Raw genomic sequence first — 17,225 nt, forward strand, 5'->3', positions numbered from 1 at the left:
AGTATAATGCAAAGTGTTTACAAAAGATTTCTTTGGAAGTAGTACAGACTGTATCAGACATGCATGCACTTATTAAACATTTTTTGTAAAGTAGTTGGGCTTTTTCATTCTCATGTTGAAGACAGTGTATAAAAATAGATTTTATTTTTAACACAATGAAAGCAAACCAGTGTTATTGAATGCATATTTTTTTCCACTCTCAGAAATGGTCACAAGAGGTCTTCGTCACTCCACTCCTGTAATCAAAACCAAACATATTTCAAGAAAAATAGCTGCTTCAGAATCATGCGAATCACAAGTATAGAAGATTGTCTCACCTCTTCTTTTAATCGCGGCTCTTTTGCCACATGGCCTTCGTCTTCATACCCGCCCTTGCGTTTGCTGTCAAAGACAAAAAAAAAAAAGTCGAATAGTGGCTTTGAACTAAAACTAGAACCATGATGAGTGTGATGGATTTGTTGAGCACTATGATTAATTTTTGTGACCCAACTCCTTCCATTTTCATCAATTCGACTTTAGTTTAGTAGTTCTTCGTACCCTGTAGCACTCCATCTCAAGTAAGTACATTTACTAGAGCAGTGTTTCCCAACCTTTATTGAGCCATGTTTTACACTAGGATGAAAAGTCTCGCAAAAAGTGAATACACAGCTTAATTGTGTACTGTCTTCATTTGAGTGTAAATAATAGTTCTGTCACAATATTCTGCTGGCAGATTGTTGAACATACAAAAGTTAGACCGCTTGAGTGAAATTGGCTAAGTTCCTGGTTGGGAAACACTGCACTAGAGTAGCAAATCCACTCACATACTGAAAGCGTGTACTTTTCCCAACGTGTCCGCTTTATCTTCCAGGACCGAGTGCACCATCATGTCATTGGCAGCTGCAATCCAGGTCATGTGAATTCCGTGGGATTACACCTGGGAGTCAAAATGCCAGCCAGAAAGCGAGGCCTGAACTCTGCTTGTATTTCTCAGAATATGGCCCCACTATCTCCATAGTTCAAATGCAATATGACTGCTCTCCGTTGACAGTTGGGGGCAGGGGGTGGAAACATATTTGCTGCATATGTGAACGTTATCCTTCCAAAGCCTTTCCCAAATATGCTTTCGACGCAGTGTTGGAACGATGGATGATGGACCTGATGTACAGTCAAAACTGTACGAACTCCCTTATATGTATGTGGACAAAAGGGAGGGGGCTTGATTGACTGGGGGGTAACCAAAGCACTGTGGTAGCAGCTGCAGTCATCAGGGAATTTGAACACGAGACTACACAATCCGCCTTAAGCCCCCTTTCGACGCACCGTCCACCCCCCGATACTTGTTACATTTTATTTTATACGCTGCTTTGTCAGAGAATCAAAATGTGTTTTTATGGTGTAGCTACAAAAAGGTAGTCTTGTTTAGGAGGTGTGTGTGTAACCTGTCCCGTGCATGTTCATCCCGCCTCCATAAACGCTGCTCTTATCACTGTAAGGCCGGCGGTTTACTTAAGCGGGGTACACGTATGCTGATTTTTAACATCTTAAATGAGACCCTGCAAATACAGTTATAATTTAATAATAATAATGTATTATTATAATGAAAAAAATTGCTGCCATATTACCCAGATTGACCTGTGTGGATGGACACAGGAAAATGAAAAAAGTGCTTGCAGATGAACAAATACATGGAGCTACGCAAAGCGTTCAATTCTATGGTAACAGAACTGCAGTTGCAAACTCCTCTCGTGTTTGGAATCAATCCCTCCTCTCTAGAGGTTCTCATATTTTATCCCAATTACTGTATTTAAAAAAAACAAAGTACCACCATGACCGATAGAAAAATAGAGTAGCTTAACCAGCCCAACTTTTATTCCATCAGAACCTAGGCAGAGGTTTAGTTCAATATGATAGAACTAACGTCATGGAACTGATGAACACATCATTGGATTTTAAAAAAAATTGAAGTCAAAATAATTCTGCAGTTTCAAGTTTGGATATCATTTTACCGACCACTAGAGGGAGCAAGCGTGCCACACTTGCGACTCACTGCCCTCATTGGTACATCAAGCTCTGGGATGGTCTGTTTATCCATCCATTTTCCGAGGCGCTTATGCTCACAATGGTCACGGGAGGGCTGGAGCCTGTCCCAGTTAACTGTGCGTACTGGAAAAAAAATAGTTCTCTCATCAGTCACATAAAAAGGTTTGAGAACAGTACTTCTCCCTCTGAATTATGGTCTTGACTATATCAGTATGTGTGTACCCACGCTTCCTCTCCAGTTTCTCCCTCTCTTTTGGAGCAAACCACCACATCTTGACTGTTTTCTTTCACACGAGTACTGTAATCACACCGGGCTCGGCTTGCAAAGCAATGGAGAATTTCTCAAAAGTTTTTGGGAGATTTGGAAATAGTATAATCAAATTGGAAACTTTCCATGGGAATTCATGAGATTTGTAAATCAAGGACCCCTACACTTGCAGGAAATCTGGTTTTAGTTGGGATTATGCTCAAATATGTTTTTCTCCAACTATATCCCAAGTTCCTTATTAAGAACCAAACTTTTAATTGTGTAAAATTTCCTTTTTTGAATTCCCATGGAAAATGGAAAATTGTGAAAATTTCCCCAAATTTTGCACACCTCGGCTGATCTTTGTCTGGCTTGGCCCCCCCCCTGTCTGAATTCGTGCCCGTCATGTAGCGCAAACTATTCGCCTTGGATGCACGCAACGATACTACAGACCTCACCGAGCTCACCAAGTGTCAACGGAAGAGAGAAGACTTCCGCAGTCGGCTATGCCACCGCATACGGAAGACCCGACGGACGGTAATGTGGTGTGTTCACACTGTACTTTTTCATACGCGCGACGATGTGTTCCTTTTTATTTTTCTACCTGATACTGAACCTTGAACTTTTTTGCATCTTAGTTACGACAACCTTGCAAAAATAAAATTTACTCTTGTGACATGACGTAAACATTGAGTGGTTCACTTGACCACACGTGGAGGAAACTACGACCATTATTAATCATGGAAATATACAGAACTACTAATGTAGTCCCAAACACGCCATGTTTGGAGCGATACTGTCATAATGAAATGCGGTTTCAAATGTTTATTATTTTGGTTGTAAATTGTAATGATTTACAACTATAGGTAGTCTATCATACCTCCAAAACTACTGGTACGGAAAGGTCAGTTCCTTTTTTTTTTTAATACTATACTGAAGACATTTCGCTTTCAGATCAAAAGCTGAGTATGAGCTTTTATTTCATGGTATCTACATGTAGATGTGTTAAACAACTTTCCTTTAGTAGAAACACACCCACTTTTCAAAGGTATTGGAATGGACATTAAATTAATTTAAAATGAATAACATTTGGTGGCACAACTCTTATTTTCCACACCTCAAGCCTGTGACCAATTGACTTTAGACTCTTGCATTATTCAATTGAAATTCTTTTCCAGCCCTTTACTGCAGCTTCTTTCAGTTCTTGTTCATTTCTAGGGGTTTCTCCCTTCAGTCTCCTTTTCAGGAGGTAAAATGCATGCTCTATTGGGTTAAAATCTGGTGATTGACCTGGCCAGCCTAAGACCTTCCACCCTTTACCCCTGATGAAGTCCTTTGTTGTCTTGACAATGTGTTATGCGTCAGTCTCTTGTATGATGAAGCTTCTCCTGGCTAGTTTGGATGCATTTTCAACTAGAAGATTTTTATTTCTTTCTTTTTAATCTTAGGCCTTTCCATCCCTTTGTTAGAGGTTCATCTTGGTCTCATCAATCTATAAAATATTATTCCAAAACTTTTGTGGCTTATCCCTGTCCTTCTTTGCCAAAATCCTATCTGGCTTTCCGATTCTCTTTGCATCTTGACACATCGCCTGAATAGTTCTTCTCTGTCTTCTTTGAAGAGTTGATTGTGATTCCTCCCTGTGCAGGTTGGCTAACTGTGGTCCTTGTGTGTTTCTTCACAGCGTTCACAATGTTTCTGTCAACTGCTGTTGATACCCTATCCAAAATGGAACACCTACGTAACTTGAAACAGTCACATTTGAATACTTTCGCTCACTTGACAAGTGGGTGGCTTCAAACCGAAGTGCTTTATAGTCTATTCAAGCTGTAAATACTATAAAATAAAAGCTGGAATTCCAAACTTTTGCCTCATATTATTCTTTTCCCTGAAATCCATATTTCTTGTCTACAACAAAAACAGGAATTGGCCTTACTATAAAAAAATTTTGAGAGTACTGTAGAAAATCTCAAACATTCCTCAGTATGACACGGCCCAGCACACAAACTGTACAGATTTTTTTTTTTTTAATCAATGATGCAATAAGAATGTATTGTAATTTAAAAAACAAAAACAACAACAAAAAAATTTGTGTACCACCAGAGGGATCCCGTGCACGACATGTATTAGTACTACACTTCCCACTTATGTTACAAAAGGTAATAATTAAAATTAATTTATTCACTTGCCAAATAACTTTATTTAGAAGGTCGGGTTTTAGCAGTTAACATGTATTGCATATGTTAAATTTGTTTTAAATTCAGGAAATAATTGATTTGTTTCAAATACTTAAGATTCGTTTTTTCTGTATTAAAAGCATTCTAATTTAGATTTGAATTTAATTCGACATAAATCTTTGTTTTAACCGCTACATTTGACATTTCTTTTAAATTAAATATTTAAATTAAATTACAATTTCAAATTTTTACAATTTTTTTTTAATGAACAAGTATAATTTTTTTTACCTCTATTATAAAGAAACTGATTACATTACCTCATTATTTTGATTTTATAGTTTCATTTTTTATTTAAATATTGCATAATCTAATTTGATTGATTTCTAATAATTTATTGTGACAGTCTCACTTAAAACTGAGGTATGCATAATAATGGTTAAGAATTTCTGAATGTCGTTAAATGTTGGTTACCCAAAGGTTCAACTTTTCATGGCAATCGCATTGATCCTTACTTGTTTGAACTTGAACCACAATCGGCGTGGATCCTTGCCAGCTTCTGCTTGCAAGCATTCACCTCATCAGGTTTTGGAAGCTCATATCTCTTCAGAAGACTTTTAATCCCTACAGCGGCCAGAGGAAGCATGCATGTTAACGGCCTTGGCGACGGACGCAACATCGTCGTCTTGTGGCTGGTCACTCACGTCTCATTGAGTCGAACATCTTGGACAGGGATTCTTGGTTCCTCTTCAGTCCCAAGCATTCAGTCATGTAGCTAAGGACCGAAAATATTATTGTTGTTGCACTTTTTCATGTATGTACAGAATATGAAAAGTGTTCACGGTAGTGCCGTGCCCCCAGTTTGAAAACCACTGGTGTAAAGTACTAAAAGTCTCAAAATGACCGACCTACCTCTCGATGTTGAGCCCAGCTCTTGAGGCGCTGCTCAGGATAGCAGTTAATGCAATCTGCGAAGGGGAAAAGAGTAGCCCCGCGTCTGTCATGGCCGCGTAGGCCAGAAAGTCATCTGCATTCTTTCTCAATGACTCTGGGTTTTCCAGTGTCGGATATCGGGTCTGAAGAGAGAGTTGGCAAAAGTTGTGATGATGGTAATTTGTAGCACCAATGATTCCCAACCAATGTCCCCTGACAAATCATCAGGTGGGGAGTTATCCATTTGGTCCAAAAATAATCAGAATCGGCTTAAATGGCAGCACACAAGAAATTAGACTACAGCAGTAGGTGCTGCCCTGGTATGACATTGACATATGACAAAAAACAAAAATAATTTTTAAACTGTGTATGTCTTTGCATGAAAAGATGGAGAACCTTCTGAAAGTAAGGAAAGCGTAGGAAAAAAAAACTCCAAACGTGAAGAGTAAGTTCAGTGATTGTGGAAAAAAAAGTTATTGACATTCTATTGCTGGATTGAGCTGTTTTTCTTGTTAAAAATTGAATATAAGTGTCTGAGCTCAAAAAGGACTGTGAAACTACATCACAATGGCAGCAGTTCCGTATGTGGGAGTGAGCCAACCTTGATGTCAATAAGCAGTCCCTCCAGTGGTCTGTAGGGGTTGTGGACCACCAAGTGGAAGTTGAGTTGCTGGACAAGCAACAGCTCATACTCCAGGATCTGCTCTGCGTCCCGTTCCTGTTCCGCCGGACTCTGTTGCACAAGGTTGCCCACAAACTGCCCGCTGGAGACGTTAAACTCGTCCACCTTGCAGGCCAGGTATGCACATGTCAGCCTGGAACAGGGAAGAAAGGAAAAATGAGCCAATTGAAAATTGCTAATCATGATAATAGGGACCCAATCATGTAAACAAGGGGAAGAGCAACCATTAAAAGCACAACAGTGGCTATTGATACATCATTAGCTATTTAACAATAAAAGAGACCCTTGCTTTACTAGAGTTCTGTTCCCTCTGGGGGTGATGCAACCAGAATTTGTGAGGAAAGTGATTATATACTTGCTAAAAAAAAAAAAAAATTCACCATAAATATAAAACAAATGCAGAACAGTTTTTTGACTTCTTGTGCCGCATGATTTCATATTCTTACACCGCTGTGCAAACTAGTTTTTTGCATGCCATTCCTGACCTTTAAAAACCCTATGTACTATATGTACTGTTTCAATTAAATATTTGAGGAAAATTGCTAATAAAAGCATCCCACTTAATGAATACCTTCCTCCAGACAGACACCTGGTATTCTCTGCAGTGGAGTAGTATGTAAGTACCCCGTGCAAAATACAGAGACATATGGTATTCCCAATGTCAGCAGCCACTTGTACTCACATGATAATCCTTGGGTGGTACTCCATAAGAGAGTTGTTCATGTAGAACCTTCTGAAGTACATGATGGCTGTACCCTGCATAGAAAAGACACTTTCCCGTATCTGGAGGGACTAGATCATAGTGACCCCCCCACCCCCCTGTCTATATGGTGCAGATTTAAATGCAAATGTTTATTGTTATGGGTTCCTACGCGTATACTGGTAAATATAGAGTTCTGCGCTTTTTGTTGTAGCACGTTGCGTTTTACTAAGATATGTGGTATTTTTTTAAGCTCATTGTATACAGTATGTAATCACTCTTTGTGCTTAGGCCAAAGCGATGAAAGTACTACTTTGGCCAGGTCTTGGTGCCAAGGAACTATGTTGTAGTGAAATCATCCATTATGTAAACTGCTTATCCTCACAAGGGTCACAGGATGTAGTGAATTGCATAGTTTAATTTAGAGATTTAAGATCTAGGTATCAATGTACTATGTTCAAGTGAATTGAGTTTCATTTGGACAGCAGCAGTGTAGTGGCAGGAAACTATTATAGTTAGCTGAGATGCTACATACAAATATAATGTGTGTCAGTTTTACAAAAACTTCAACTGGAAGTGACAAAAGGCTTGAACAGAGTACGCCTTGACTCATTTGGAGAATTGTGCGAATCAGAGTCTTATTTTCATTTCCTCAAAGTGATGTTCTACGACGGTCTCTCATTTTGTGAAAGTGAGAGAGTGCGAACCAGTACTAAGGATGACTTTTAAACGTGTGTTTTAAGAAATGTACATGTTGAAAGGGCACGGGAGGGGCAAACCTTTTGTAATGGTATGGTTTGTCGTGCGGATTTTCATCGCAGGTGTACACAAAACGTATCCCCCATGAGCAACGGGTTCACTGAATACTGTTTTTATCTCTAAAAATGAAAATACATACAATAACAGATTTGGGCATTGCTGGTTTGAACACACTGCAAAAGTCCAACAGCCTCCTCTCATAGTGTCTGAAGAGAACATCTTCTTCGTGACGGTCCAGTAATGCAGACTCACTTTTCATGTGCTGTGGAGCCACACAAGGTTGAAGGATTTATGGTTTTATTTTTACTGATACTATTAATATTATTGACCTTCCCCACTTTCGCTTACCTTCTTCCTGTACTTCTTGTTGGCTTCACATCTCAGCTGTTCCACCTCGTCTTCGCTGTTAAATGTCCAATATTTTTTTTGAGAGCTGTCATGGAACATGACTGCCAACACAGGACGTCACAGAAAGTAAGTTAGCTTTTGGTGGTTATTAACAATGACACGTATCCCTAAATATAGCATAGAAAAACCACATTCTTTATAACTGACAACCAGCTAGCAAAAACAATGAGATAAGTTACTAGCTTGGCTTTACAGTTTGTTTGCATTCGTATGCAATGGTTTCACAGCTGCATTGAACGACGGCTGTCGCAAATGTTAAGTTACGTCGTCCCCCAGAATGTCTACCTAATATTGGTTATTGTTGTTTTAATACTTCTTTTGATTTAATTATTTTTTTTCAAACCGAAAACTCACCCGAAGGTAGCTTATTTGCCTCCGTGAATTTCAAGTGACTCGGCTGGTCGCACGCGTGACGTCATGTCACATTGTATCGTCGCTTACTGATGATGACATTGCCGTAAACTATGCCGCACTGCGCACTAACATTTTTCTTTCTGCTAGGTGTTGATGTCTGTAACGGTGTTCACTGTTTTATTTTATTTTTCGTTGTGACTATTGGCACACAAAAATATTAAAATATTCACTAGACGTCATAGAATTTCACTCTATTCATGGATTTTAAAAAAAAGGAAATACTGACCCTTTAGAGGGGTGATTTTGGACTAATTTACGTTTTGTAACACACTAGAATTTGCACTTCTCTGTCGTTAACGCGCTTTTCAGTTGGTTTGGGCAAAACGTGCATATATGTAAGATCCCTGAGCGCGCTAGCTGTTCATCACAGGCTATCTTTGAAACGTCGCCACTCAACACCCAACCCTGCTTCCGTACACTGCAATTTGCATAAACCGGAGTCATTTATGAATAATGAATACACATGCGTTCAGCGGGACACTCCATTTGCATATCGCCGTGGTTTGATTTGCTCGCTCGGTGTTGTTGTCCTTAACAGCCTTGCGAGCCTCTATAAACCCCGAGTAAGGAATTACAGCTTGAACAGGTACGTGCTCATGTATATCTGTGTGTGTATACAATATATATATATATATATATATATATATATATATATATATATATATATATATATATATGTATATATATATGTATATATGTTGCAAGTAGCATCTCTCAGTTTAGTTGACTTGTTTGTGTGAGTCCTGTTCGCCTTTTATCTCAACTCAGCCCTAACATGCAAAATCGCTCGTGTGTTTGAAAGACAGACAGAGAACACTACTGTGCTGTGTGTTGAGTTGCATCGAAATAAGCAAATCTCTGCACCTGTATGGTAAGAAGTCAGCAGTTTTTGTCTGTGTGTGTTGTCAAATCATCGTTCCCCATTGCTATGAATGGAAATTCGATTAACATGCTCAATATTCCCTGCAAAAACTACTCCAGAAATTGTGAAATGTGTTTTTAAGTAAGTAAAATACCACTCTGTCATAATGTACTCTGAAAACTATATAGTGATACCATAATATGATTAAAATGTACATTCTGAAAAGCATCACGAGAGTTACTCTCAACTTCATCTCAACAGCATCCTCCTTAGCTGACACTGACAGCAGCACTACTGCAACTGGCAAGAAAATCTTGCTGTCGTCATTTCTGCACATTCACTGTCAGCATGAAGAGGGTCGAAACCTCTGGTTGTTGTTATTAAAAACTGAATTCCTTTCACCTTCTCCTCTTCTCGAGCCCACCGGGAGCTATAACTCTGCTACATTTGTTTTGCTACCTTCTTCCTGAATCAAGTCTGCACATGCGCAGTAAGAAGTTGGAATAGTCCATTGCATGTGAAGGGAGGGGAAACACTCAAAACGGTGATTAACCAAGCATTTTTCTTAGCATGTAAATTGGGACTGAAACAATAATCATTGCTTCAAATTAATGAAAACTTTATCAATCAGGTGGTATGACAATACCTGGTAATGATGGAGACTAAAGCAACTGCCTGTTTTTGCTTGATTATAAGCCCGGCCCGTGTCTATAAGTGCTTGTGATTGCCTGCTTGCGTGTGTTTTATATTGTTGCATATTTTTTTATAGGAAACAGTGTGATTGCAGGTCATCAATCTTTAAGACTTGGGCATATTTAAACCCGATCTCAGCACTCCTAAAATACCTCATGTGATAAATGTAGTTATAATGTACTGTATTTTATTCTTATCATTATATAATATTGTCTTCAAAGCCTGGCTTGGAAACTATCAGGGGCCATTTCAGTTTTTATAAAGTCCTCTGAGGGCAATACTAAATGGCGGAAGAGAGAAAAAAAAATATTCAACCAATGTTTATTGTTATTGTGCAATATATTTTGATCATTTGTGGGTTAAATGCTTGGGGCCTTTTTTTTTTAAGAACACCTCTTTGGTTTTATTTGTTTTTAGTAATTAAAGGGTCCTGCACTGCCTTAGAAGCAAACAAATTGGGTTGGCCTTGTAGCTTCTATGAATTCATTGTAAGTGATTATTTTATGACACATAAGTCGTTGTGCAGAATTTAAATTTCACACACACATTGTCCCATATATATGATAGCTCTATTTGTCGTCTACATTGTGTTAAAAAAAAAAAAAAACAGTAGACCAGTATTTCCAAACCTTGATATAGCCAAGGGGAATATTTTAGGCAATATTAAAAAAACAAAAAAAAAACAAATGAAAATATACATACACATGTACAAACAATGTGCAAAAATAATGATGTTGTCCTAGATTAGCTTCCTTTCAAATGAACCTGTGTATTTAGTGTTGAACTTTTATCCTGTTGAATAAATGGCAACAGGTGGACACAAAGATTAATCATACCCTTTGGCATCTAGTGCAAGAGCTTTTACCCGTTCTGCCTATGACTACATATCACAGACATACTGTGAACAAAAAAGATTATTGCGGAGTTAGTCCCTTGCAGATTTAGATCCTCATATTAAATATTTTTTAGGTGGTAAAATAAACTCTTTCTTGCCTCAAACATTATAAAAGATAAAGATAAAGAAACAAATGAAAAATAACATTTACTTACAAGGAATAGACTGTACATTGTGTACTACATTACTGTGCATTACTGTTTGATTTTAAAAGGTGTTCCAGAGTATACAAAGCGTTTACTAAAGATGGTAGCGGTCAGTAAAGCGTGGTGAAGATTAATAAGAGTCCGGGGGGCTTCATACACCTTTTTTTTTTTATGTATAAATAATCCCAGAAATAGCTGGTCATTACTTTGGGGTTTTCCCTTATTGTGGGGGTGGTCCAGAACCTCAAGTCTGTGATTTAAAAAAAAAAAAAAGAATTGCTAAAATAATTTTCTCCCTAGTGAAGTGAAATTGGATAATTTCCTGCGGCACAACTGAGAATCTCTTGCAGTACAATGGATGAGAATGACTGAACATTTAGTCCGCAGTCGATAGTTGCTTTGTGAATTCATTAATTGCAAAATATTGTGTTCGCAGCCTGAGAATCACTGAATTTGCCATCGTGGATTGGCCACTGCTGTTAGATTTGAGCTCATTTTCTTTATTTTAGTGGCTCCCCAATCAAGGTAAACTCGCATCCACTTTGAATCATGTCTTTGCTCGAATATGACAAACCTTTTCATGCACAAAATTGTAATTCATGGACGCAAAGTCTCCTGAAATCTACGCGCCGACTGATGGATTGGTACATGGTCACCTTGGCTGTTCACACCTCGGAAGAGCAAGGGTGACTGTTACCATCTCGCGTATGAAGCCCATCTCTCTTGTATAAAAGGAAATGGTTTGGCAATAACCTTGGCAGCCATGCCAATGATTTCTCTGACCAATGAGCTCATGAAATCTCATTTGCTGGTCTTCATTTTTGTTAAGCCGCTCAGCTTCACGCGCCAACAAATGCAATTAAAGCCTGATTCTAAATCCCCCAATGTGCATATTAATTATGCTTTCCTCCATTATAACATGCACCCTCACCCACCCCCTGCCTTTTTTTGTGTGTGCAGCTGTTGCTTGATGTCTGAGACACCTCCAAGGACACTCATGCAGGCAGTTGGTCATGTGCACCAAAGTTGGGCATCCAAACCAAGATGGTCAAACAGTAACCCTCCCCTCCCCCCTCTCATGTATTTTGTCACATGCTTGTCTGAACTTGAAACAAAGCAGGAAGTGCACATTGATTTGATACATCCAATTCATAGAGCCGCGACTTTGTCAAAAGAAATTGGAAATAGCATTTTGAATGTGTCCCTACATTTGCTTTCTTGTGGTTGGCATTGTTACTCCCACCCCTCCATGCCCTAGCCCCATTTCCCCCTCCCCTGCAGACACTTAACGCACCCCCACCGCCTCATCCCGTCCTTCTCTAATTGAGCTTTGTGTCTACCTCCATCTCTCATTCAAACACCGCCTCATTTGCATAGCCCAGCCGCCATGGACAGCTCCCCAGCTGTACAGTAAAGAGCTAAATGAGGAACACAGACCCACTTTACGTGGAGTGAATACTAAGCAGCCGTTGGTTGCATCCAGTCAATGTTTCCTGAAAACACACCAAGCACCTGAAAACCAAATCCACGCATTTACATTGGGCCACCTAAAAAGACGTGCACAATTTTCTCTGTCAAATAACACATTTCAGACACTGTTACGTCCTGTAAATTGATGTGAAGGAGTCATAGAATTTGTGTTACACAAGGGCCAATTCGAGGATTGCTCAGTCCACAATCAACAATTCCATGTATACAGTACCATTCAATCACTTTGGCACAACGCAAAAGCTACAAAATACGCACGATTTTGTCAGCGTAATCGGCCAAGTAATTTAAACCTACTGTCAAAATTGCAACAGAAAATAACCCCAAAATAAAAATTCCATTATGTCTGCGTAGATTGTCATTCATCCAGGTCATCTGCAAAGGTTGAATGGAGGCACCTGGACGCTTCTTGTTTATTGTTATTATTTTCCAAAAATGTTCAAATATGACAAAGCCAACTATGCTATTAAGTTAACATTTTTTTTTTTTTAAATGCATCGTGCGATATACCTCTTGGGAACATTAATTAGCCATTGCCCCTTTCTAAATCCCAATTCGGTTAGATCCATATTACTCTCCTACTTCAAAAAACATTTTTAACAACGACAACAACAAATCCAATTTCATGATAATAGCCCTGCTTGAGGATGCATCTATATCTTAATAAAAGCTGACGCTCAGACTCAAAATGTACAATAGTTAACATTCAACACTGTTATGAACAACACACACAAAGCGCTGCAGGCAGCATTTATTTGTGCCAGTGGTTCTCAAACTTTACACTTGAAAAATATACAATTGTGCTGAAGGCCTAAATGCTCATAAGAAAAATCCTAGATATTCCTTAAAATCAGATTTAATATTACTGTAAACCATGCTAACATTAGATTAACACTACACTTAAATTTAGGGGAGAAAAAAAATGAAATAATGATCAAAGTAAAATGGGTAAAATTGAAATTCACACCTAAATTAAAATATGTAGCTAAAATGCTTCAACAAAAACAGTTTAAGATGAAATACAAATGCATTTCAATTAAGTTAAATACAACTGAACAGTACTTCGTCTGTGTTTTCATTTTTGCATACCACTCGAGGGCGCCCGCGTACCACGCATGCTACTCTGAGAATCGCAGATCTGTGCAATACGAAGCTGGCAGAGAAACAGGAGTTCAGAACATTCAGATATTCTCCAGTCCCTCTCAAAATACTTAAAAACTGAAATCATTGAATTGATCATGAATTTTACACAGTTACTGAACATCCCGTGTTGGAAGACATATTTTATTACTGTGAGCATCTTATTTTTGTGATTACTTCATGCTTGAGGCAGAGAAGAGGAAAAAAAAATACAATGTAAAAGAACCTGCTAGCCTGCATTGATGACAAGCACAATTAGATAAATACACATAATAATATTTCATATAGGCATTATTAACTATGTGACATACACACTTGCTTACAATAAATGCATACTAATGACTTGGGCATTAGCAATTTCCTGTCTGATAAGTTATACAATGCAATCTAATTACTCTGTTGGCACGGTGGAACAACTGGTTGGAGCGTTACCTTCACAGTTCTGAGGACTGGTGTTCAAATCCCAGCCCCACCTGTGTGGAGTTTGCACGTTCTCCCCGTGCCTGCATTGGTTTTTCACACCAGAGATTGCCTCCGGCACTCCCGCGACCCTTGTGTGGATAAGCGTTTCAGAAAAAGGATGGATGGATAATTACTTCTGTCTCCAGTGCTGATTTTAGGAGTGCTAAGATTAATCTCCACATGCCCAAAGGATAACAGTTGTTACTTGCAAACTCTTTGAAGGAACGAGACTATTCCTGAAATTCCACCATGTGTTCTGGCCCAGTTTGCCCGTCACATCTAAGAGAGGCCGAATGCTGACTTTCATCTTGTGTGTCAAGGCCAGACCTCAATTAGCAACCAGCAAACTAGAGAGAGACGAGTTGTTCATCAAATTTTGCCCGAGTGCGCGGAAACACAATTAGTAAGGATTTTAATGCACTCTAAGCACACTTAATGGGATATGTTAATTAAGCAAAACCTTGATGGGAACATGACAACAAAAAGGACAATTTTCATTCAAGGCAACTTGATGGACATTTATGATATTTCCTCTCATGTTCTCTTTGCGCTTCATCACTTGTTAACCATCTGTAAGCCCCTCCGATATGTGTGTGTGTGTGTGTGTGTGTGTGTGTGTGTGTGTGTTTGTGTACTATATATGCATGTGTATATCAGCACTGTACACTGTGTGTGCAATGATGTTATTTTCAGCTCTTTAATTCTGTTACTGTACATTGTTTAGATGTTGAGAAATAGTCATTTCACATCTTTTTTAAATTCTCATCACGAGCCCGATTAAAAATATACATGAATTTATAAATTATGTTTCATAAATGATTCTTTGTATGTGCTTGCAGTAGATTATAACTTTCACCTCAATAGCAGCGTTTTGTCGTAAAGTGTAACCATTTAATGATCAATCACTTAAACATTGGTAATGATAATACTGTATCCTATAATGATAGTGACTAGAATAAACATTACCATATATACGGTATTTGCTTATTGCTTCATAATTTCCCGGCGTTCAAATTTCCAATTTTCAAGATGTAAAGGTTAACCAGTGTACATTGTGTTCGCATTCTCTTCTAATCAGGAGCCGCATGCTTTAATATCGAAGAAGAATTATGTGTTTAAAAATGGGGGATGGGACTTGTTTGATCAAGTCTGGTTGCATAGCAACCCAAATCATTTTTTTTCACCAGACCTCAGAGATTTAATAATCAGGTTTTGTGCATTAAAATGCAAAGCAGGCTGTCAGGCTGCACCTGAAGGACAGCAGGAATTAGATGGGGGTAATTTTGCTACTTACAGGTGAATAGCTGACCTTCGCCAGGAAGTGGCTGTCAAAATCGCACTCCAGCACCGCAAATGAGACAAGATAGCTTTTAAAATGTGTACATATTCACTGGATAAAAGGAAACACACGTCTTTCCTGGAAAAAAAAAATCATTGTAATAATTCCAAATCATAGAAACGAATATGGCAGCAAACTAGGGCTGCAACTAATGAATATTTTAATAATCGATTCATCTGTTGATGAATTATTTTTCTGATTTAGCCAGCTAATGAATTGGACTTTAAAAATAAATCAGATTTGATTATAATTCAAGTCCTGGTTTGGTCCATAACAGCTGTCAGAAAATGGGCAAAAATGATGGTCCATGTTTTCCAGAGTATTTGCAAATGTCTTATTTTGATAGACAATCAGTCCGTTCTCATGAACAACAGAAATCAGAGAATATGTACTGTTGAGAGGCAGAAATGATGGGATTTGGAAAATTTCAAATGAAACATGTTCTCCTAACCATAAATCATAAATCACTTGCAGCACCATCGCAACACCTATTTCATATTGTGGAAGTAACAAACCATTCATCAGACGGCATTTTGGTTCTGATGCTCCCATTGTGTTGCTGCTCTAATTCCTACATAATCCCCCCCTCCCCCCCACACACACACATACACTTTTTGTTTTCCTAATTGCGCCATTCCCCCCTTTTGTGTGGCCACATTCTTGTGAGTGCGTGAGCTCTTCAACGGGCCTCCTGCAGACTTCTTCGTGTGGACGCCTCACAAAAAGCCCTGTCAGGTGGTTGCCCCCCCCCCCCTTCCTCCCCTCCCCGTTCATTGTGTCTGACAAATGTGACGTTTAAAACGGCGCTCATAATTCCAAAGCACTCCCTCAGTGTGCCCACACAAATGACGTGCATTTAGAAATCCTGAAATGTCAAAAACAAAACGGTGAGAGGCTGAAATACTGAAGCAAAAGACAAGGCATATTATGATTATATATGATCAAAACATGATTTTGTGATCCTCTTGGTTCATTTTATCACAGAATGATATTCCTAAAATGCAGCAAAACTATTTTTTCCTCAATTCTTCAAACTATTATTGTATGGATTTGGTCCATACACCCCTTAAATTCTGCTCTTTTGTTATGCTAAACAAGTAATATTAACTAATGAAATAAGCAGTATTCACATTAGAGTTGTAAACATCACCTGATGAAGCTTCACCAGAATGAATTCTTAAAATGTCTTTTGGAGTTAATTGAGCAAAACCTGCAGTCCACTTGCGAACACACACACATGCACAAACACGTGAACTTCTCTCGCTCTTCACTAGATGGAGGAAGAACATCATTGTGGAGACTTAGAAAAAAGAGGAAATGTCCTCTCCAAAGGGATTTTTTCCCCCCATAGAATTGACTTTAAATTATGTTAATTCCTGTATTAGTGTCACTCTTGAAAATCATGCTCTATTATTGAGAGTGTGGAGAACATCAATTAACAGATTTTTAGATTTTAGATAATTCAGTACATTTTATGAAAATGTTAGGTGGTGTACCAAGGAGAGATATCCTTTTATTTCCAACAATCAAACACACATGATATTCATTTATAAATATCATAACGGGCAAATATGATGATATTGATGATGATGATGATGATATCACAATAGCATAGCTGTTGTTTTGTTGTTCTTTACTTTGTAAACTATAGAATCCATGAATGTAATTTTTAGCAATGGGTTGTTGGGATTATTGAAACTGTTTGTAAACAATTAAATATTTTCAGCCAAAAGTGTAGCTTTTTTTTTTTTGTTACACACTGTAGCCAGAGCGCCTCTGCTGGTTGCAGCCAAGTAGTGCACTTCAACATTGATTACAAAGCACATCCATGGTTCCACATTAAATTTTCCTGCAGTTGCAT

General features: G+C 38.4%; 2 protein-coding genes across 6 annotated transcripts in view; one reads left to right on the forward strand and one right to left on the reverse strand.

Annotated features, from left to right (window-relative positions):
• The window catches only part of LOC133499135 (ras GTPase-activating protein 1-like), a 28,766-nt gene extending 27,718 nt beyond the window's left edge, over positions 1–1,048 (forward strand). Inside the window, exon 26 of the mRNA XM_061816726.1 lies at positions 851–1,048. Within this exon, the coding sequence (XP_061672710.1) occupies positions 851–899 (49 nt within the window). The 3' untranslated portion in view covers positions 900–1,048. The remainder of the gene's footprint in view (positions 1–850) is intronic.
• ccnh (cyclin H) lies at positions 128–8,816 on the reverse strand. Of its 5 annotated transcripts, XM_061816730.1 has the most exons (10): positions 8,119–8,269; positions 7,866–7,966; positions 7,657–7,779; positions 6,741–6,814; positions 5,978–6,191; positions 5,356–5,519; positions 5,148–5,218; positions 4,959–5,067; positions 318–381; positions 128–236 (listed from the first exon to the last, which is right to left on the reverse strand). In XM_061816730.1, exons 1-10 carry the CDS (start codon positions 8,129–8,131, stop codon positions 210–212), a joined length of 960 nt encoding a protein of 319 aa, XP_061672714.1. In that variant the 5' UTR covers positions 8,132–8,269; the 3' UTR covers positions 128–209. The 5 variants fall into 5 exon arrangements, with proteins under 5 accessions (XP_061672714.1, XP_061672715.1, XP_061672713.1 ...); XM_061816731.1 differs by lacking the exons at positions 128–236; positions 318–381 and adding an exon at positions 1,963–2,145; XM_061816729.1 differs by lacking the exons at positions 128–236; positions 318–381; positions 8,119–8,269 and adding exons at positions 2,157–3,988; positions 8,566–8,816.
• Positions 8,817–17,225: the final 8,409 nt, after the last annotated feature.

Source organism: Syngnathoides biaculeatus, chromosome 4, assembly GCF_019802595.1.
Source record: "Syngnathoides biaculeatus isolate LvHL_M chromosome 4, ASM1980259v1, whole genome shotgun sequence".
Taxonomy (NCBI): domain Eukaryota; kingdom Metazoa; phylum Chordata; class Actinopteri; order Syngnathiformes; family Syngnathidae; genus Syngnathoides; species Syngnathoides biaculeatus.

Excerpts from the sequence above, each read along its gene's own strand:
- ccnh (XM_061816727.1), bottom strand. Across the intron at positions 7,780-7,865 it reads ACAAGAAGTACAGGAAGAAG|CACATGAAAAGTGAGTCTGC; the intron begins GTAAGCGAAAGT and ends GTGGCTCCACAG. Across the intron at positions 5,068-5,147 it reads GATGTTCGACTCAATGAGAC|GGATTAAAAGTCTTCTGAAG; the intron begins GTGAGTGACCAG and ends TGGCCGCTGTAG.